The sequence below is a fragment of the Populus trichocarpa genome, chromosome 5, assembly GCF_000002775.5.
Source record: "Populus trichocarpa isolate Nisqually-1 chromosome 5, P.trichocarpa_v4.1, whole genome shotgun sequence".
Taxonomy (NCBI): domain Eukaryota; kingdom Viridiplantae; phylum Streptophyta; class Magnoliopsida; order Malpighiales; family Salicaceae; genus Populus; species Populus trichocarpa.
In genome coordinates, this window is record NC_037289.2 from 9,115,034 (window position 1) to 9,120,896 (window position 5,863).

At 30.8% G+C, this 5,863-nt stretch overlaps 1 protein-coding gene across 1 annotated transcript; it reads right to left on the reverse strand.

Moving 5' to 3' along the window:
- Positions 1-3,532: 3,532 nt before the first annotated feature.
- On the reverse strand, positions 3,533-5,659 carry LOC18099276 (AP-3 complex subunit sigma). Its single transcript, XM_006383132.3, has 7 exons — positions 5,487-5,659; positions 5,334-5,376; positions 5,183-5,244; positions 4,979-5,075; positions 4,286-4,356; positions 3,860-3,951; positions 3,533-3,774 (listed from the first exon to the last, which is right to left on the reverse strand). The coding sequence occupies exons 1-7, from the start codon at positions 5,553-5,555 to the stop codon at positions 3,708-3,710; spliced, it is 501 nt and encodes a 166-aa protein (XP_006383194.3). The 5' UTR covers positions 5,556-5,659; the 3' UTR covers positions 3,533-3,707.
- Positions 5,660-5,863: the final 204 nt, after the last annotated feature.

Genomic DNA, 5,863 nt, shown 5'->3' on the forward strand with positions numbered 1-5,863 from the left:
AATACCAAAAAAAAAGTTCAAAAACATGAAATCATACTAGTTAGATTTATCTTCCTCGATTTAGATCTGTTTTTTCAAGCAACATCGAGGTTTTAAACAACCATCAAGTCCATCTCATCTCATGGAACCTGTGAACCAAAAAAAAAACTATTTTGGTGGCTAGGAATGGCTTGAACGACGACCTTCTATCTCATCGTTGGAATCCCTTATCTCATCGCTGGAATCTGGCGACCCCTATCTCTCTCCTCTCTCTAATCGGAGACTGGAAAATACTATAAATAAATTTTTGTACCAAAATTGTTTTTTGTGAAATCTAAAGGTACCTAAACTATATAATTTATGTTATTCTTGAAGTTTGAGGATCTAAATATATTTTTAAAAAAGTTTATGACACGCCACCTATATTTCATACCTTTTCATATGAGTCACTTTCCTTTCAATTCCACTGTTGCCTAAGAAATCAAAAACAATTAGTCTTCAATTAGGATTTGAAGGCAGGATGGTCAATGAACACTATACAATGAAATATTGTTCTCCGAAAAATTTATGTTAGCTAAAAAAACCATTGAACTAGAATTTGGGGCAAGATAGTCTTCTTGTCATAATTCAATATTATTTTCAGATTGTTTGAGGGTATATTAGTTGTTTTAATTTTTTCTTAAATAGTTAAATTACTTAAATACCACGGGAAAAAAAAAAGGTAGCTTAAGGGTAAGGGATTTTATGTCTTTTTTTAATTTATTTTTTATTAAAGTTAAATTACTTGATTACCTCTATATTCAAAATTAACAAAACTATTTTACATAAATGTTTAGGTTTTTTCATCATGTTATTGTTATTATTATTATTAATAATGTCAAGTTAACTCATGCGCAATTTGTATTTTACTAAATGTTTAATATTTTAAAAAAACTTTGATGTCGCTTGTCATGTAGACGCCAGCAAATGGGCAGTCCACATGCCTTTTGGGTGGCATATGAGGATTTGTCTAGTCCCCAAATGCTGCCTTTCCAAACAATGTCTGACAGGTCTTGGCGCTTCATCTGCAATGATATAGTGCGTGCTCCAAACATACCTCTAGCTTGACACCATCAGTAATTTCTGTTTTTTTTTTTTTCATTTTTCTCTCAATCCACTTTGAATTCTACATCAGCTCCTTTAAAATTTCAAACCAACCTCTTCAATTATTTTCCTTAACATTTGGTTTCTATCCTTTTTTATTAGTATTTTTTATTTTGAATAATCTATAAAATTATAATTTTTTTTCAATTTTACCCCTTTCTAGTTTTTTTTTCATCTTTCAAATATAGTCCTCATTTTTTTTTATTGTTATTTGTTTTGTTTGGGATCATTTTTAAATTATTTTTTTACAATTTCATCTTCCTTAGGATTTTTTTCCTATCAAATCTGATCCTCTTTATTTTGATTGTTATTTATATTATTTTGGCAAGTTTTTTAAATTAATATATTTTTTAAATTTCATCATTTGACAATAAATTGGTTGAGAATTAAGTTTCTTGATTGAACCCAAATCCAAGATTTCACGAGTTACAAGTTCTAGATTAAACAAAGTTTAGGAAGTTTGCACCGGGTTTGCTTGGTTTTTATTTTCCATTGTTTATGCTAATTTTTTTTATCCTTTAGCATTTATTCGATTGGAAACTGAGTTCGTTCTTTTTATTTATTTGCTTATATAGAATTTTTTGTTGGTCATGAAAATGACCCTAGTTATCTCAAATCTTTTTATTTATGGTTCTATATTGGGGTTTTTTTTTTTTTTTTTGCTAATTCCTTAAATTGATATTTTTTCTGATTTCATCTTTCAATATTTGGAGATTTTTTAAAAAAAATTTATAAAATTAAATTTCTTTTTCAATTTCATCCCCCTTTATTTTTTTATTTTATGTTTCAAATTTATTCTTTATTTTTTTGGTTGCGAGTTTGACACTTTAACTCAGGTTTAGAAAGTTCGTCCATGTATGCTTGATTTATTTTTCTTTTCTTTTCTTTTTTAACTTATTTTATTTCAATCTCATCATTCATCATTTATGTTATTAATGATTAGGCTATGTTTTTTTTTTATCTGTCTTTTATATGATTTTTTTGTAAATTTTCAAAACAACTTGGTTTATCTTTATTTGTTGTTTCTTATAGGTTTCCCATTGTTTTTTCTTGGTCGAGTCTATGCCGAGTCTCATTTTCTTAAAACACATTTGCATCTCTTGAATATCTTTTTTTTACCAATAACAAAAATATTATGTCCCGCAATGCAACGGGAACCCACAAATCTATTTAACAAAAACTAAGGGAGGGAGTTTTTTTTTATTACATCCCTTCTCACATAACATTATTATAATAGTGTTTTTTTCATTCCTTTAGTGTTTTTTTTTCTAATTTTAATTCCATCATTTAACATTAGATTTATTAGGGAATTGAGTTTCATTTTTTTTTTTAATTTCAATTCCATCATTTAACATTAGATTTATTAGGGAATTGAGTTTCATTATTTTTTTCAATTTACTTATTTATGAGATTATCCGAAACTCATGACCCAAGTCACTACTTTAACAGATTAACTCAATTGACTCAAGTTTTTTTTTCTCTTTTTCCTAATTCTCTTTTTCTCTTTCTCAATTCCATCCTTCAACATTAGGTTGATTGGAAAATAGACTTTATAATTTGTTCTGGTCTACTTTTCATGAGGTCTTATCTCATAACTCGAGTCACAAGTTGGACAGGTTAACACTCGAGTCATTTTCTTGTTCTTTTTTTAATTGATTTTTTTTAATTTCATATTTCAACACTGGATTGATCAAGAATTGAGTTTCATAATTTATTTTAATTTTTTTATATTGGGTTGTTTTGGTCTTATGATCTGGATTGTGGATTTGACAGGTTAACCTGGGTTTACTCAAGTTATTTTTGTTTGTTTGTTTTTTCAATTGATTTTTTTTCAATTTCATCATTCAACATTGGATTTATTGAAAATTCAGTTTCGTAATTTGTTTTGATTTGCTTTCTATATGATTATCATGATCTCATAACAAGATATGCAAATTAACATGTTAACTCGAGTTAACCTGAATTGATTCAATATGTTATTGTCTTAATTTTTATTTAAAAAAAAATCTCATCTTAAATATTTATTTTAACTCAAACTTTTTTTTAGCTGGTTATTCAGGTTAATTTTGAATTTACTAAGATGATTGAGTCACATCAAATCAATTTTCATATGGTTTTAAAATAATATTTATTAAAAAACTATTAACAATACCTAAATGTTTTTTTATGCCAAAAAAAAAAATATATATATATATATATGACCCATAGCGTAGTATATGTCAAGGATGTAGTTTAGTTCTAATCTTTTTGTTCCGCTCACTGAAATAGTTGTTGAATAACTTCCTCAATTTCAATGCTGCAAGATGAATCACCCAGATGCTGGCCTCCGCATGTGGGCACTATTCATATTGGTTCGGAGAAGTACCTCTTAGATTCATAGTATTGTTGACCCATGCGTAGTGTAAGACTCTTGATTTTGAAGTTTTCTTTGTAGCATTGAAAGAATTGCTAGTGCATCAAACTCCAAATACTGTAGGAGCTTGCATAATTTATACAACACTTGGGAAACACTTCGAGTTTGACTGCCACAATAGCATTCTGAAGAGTGCACCCGTTGTTATTCCAACATCGTTCTAATGACTGGATTACCGGCGACGCCAACCAGAAACTGTTTTGGGGACTAATGAGATAGAATTTGAGGCTGCTTCTAACCTGCATTAGAGGAGGTACAATCCATCAACTCATTGTAGAAAATATAATATAAAGTGCACATACAGGAGGGAGGGAGGGAGAGCACTTTGATATTTCCTCAACAGCCCTTATAACTTCTGCAGAACTTGTTTCCAACACTTGACCTTCAAAAATTATCCCATCTAAAATAGTATGGAGCTGAAAAAGAATGAAGGAAGTTTAGTTTACTGGAAAAACATCTTTCATTAAAAAAAGTTCAATAGAAATTGTTTGCATCTACATTACTGGCAAATAGAACATTAAGAGCTTCAGGCTACATGATCAAATGAAAACTCCTAAAAAATAGTCAAGTTGATCCAATGTTGGAGATTTTACAAGCTATGCATCGTGAAATATAATAAACAATGATGTTGGTTGAGTCTATCGTGAAGTTTTTCTTTATACCACTCAGAAGTCGAAAACCTGAATTTCCAAGGCACTATTGGTAGAAAATCTAGCTCAAGTGCATAGGGGGGATAGGGAATCCACATACCTTGCTGTAATTGAACACTGCATCAAACTCGCATACATTCCTGAAGCATTTATCCAGTGTTTCCACAAAAACTGAAGGCAGGAGGGTTTACATTAGCAGAATCCGCCAAGCAAACAAAGGAAGCACTTACATTTGTGACAAGAATTGACCTGCACACTATTTATATAATCAGATGGAACATAACTGATAAACTTAATCTTCTGTCCTTCATAACACAGGTTAAAAGGGTCCCAAAAGTAAATAACAATTTAAAAACGGTGCTAAAAGTTATCAACCGTACAGTTTCAAGGGTTAAATGAGCAACTGCCTTGTGATTATCTAAAAAACAATACCCACTTCAAATGACAACAAATCTTTAGACCATAAACCATAAAGCAGCCTACCAAATTAACAAAAAGTGAAGCTAAATCAGTTGATGGTGTTCAATATATCAAAACATCCAGTCTTATTTTTTCAAGTGATTTTGCCTTTGTCCACAATTCTATACAACTCAATTCCATTCAGCTCCATCTCCCTCCATCCTTGTCTCACCTGAATCATAAGTTTATTCAATACTCCAAAAATTTCAAAATTTACGAGCCTCTCTATCATCTACCCTCCACTTGATAATAACTAGCAATCACTCAACCATTTTGCAATAATCCATTTTTGTAATATCATTTTAATCATGATAATAGTGAGTGAAGGTAGTACCTTGTATGAGATCAAGCATCGCAAGCTCATTCTCAGAACTATCAAACACAAAGACAAAGTACAATGTTGCATAATGTTTGTACACAAGACGACTACCCTGCCCACGTAGAACAAGAAAATCATAGAAATTCTCAAATGCAAAGACGATCAACCTCAAGTAAATCAAATCAAGATTCCAAAACGAAACGAAACAAGAAAAATTACTGGGCCAAAGATTGAATCAGCCTCCATGAAATTGCTAACATTATCAGCTCTACTACATAACACTGTGGCATATAAAGATTAAAACTGGGTATTAGAAATGACATAATCATTAACAGAAGTGCAAGGAAATAGTGACCAGATCAATCACAACCTCCAAATACACTGCGTATAAGTTCTTGCTGCTTCTCTACAGTCTGTTCTCGTTGAGAAGAAAAGGCAAGAAACTTTTGTAAGCAATTGCGTCGATAAGCACCTATGCGAGAAAAAGAAGGATTGAATTGTTGTTAAAGAGAGGAATTATTACCAAAAAATCGTAGAATTTGGTAAGGCGAGGTTTGCCTTGGGTGTTAATGATCAGCACAGCTTTTATCATACTTGATCTCTGAGTCTACAGCTTGAGTCCTGTTGCTCCTGTGATTTGTATCTAATGTTTTGTCTCCCTCTCGAAATAAAGTTTGTTAATAGATCCAAAAGAGGTGTTTCGTTTATGTCCTTGGAGAATTTACTATTTATACTTGGGCCTACAGTTTTCCAGCAATGAGAAGCATGAATGGTAAGGCGTCGGGTCGAAATACGGTTTTTGTACATCGCATGGATCCAAATAGATAATGGGTAGTTATAGGTCGGATTAATTTTTTTTAATGTAAAAAAATATTTTGATGTTGTTAATATATATATTTT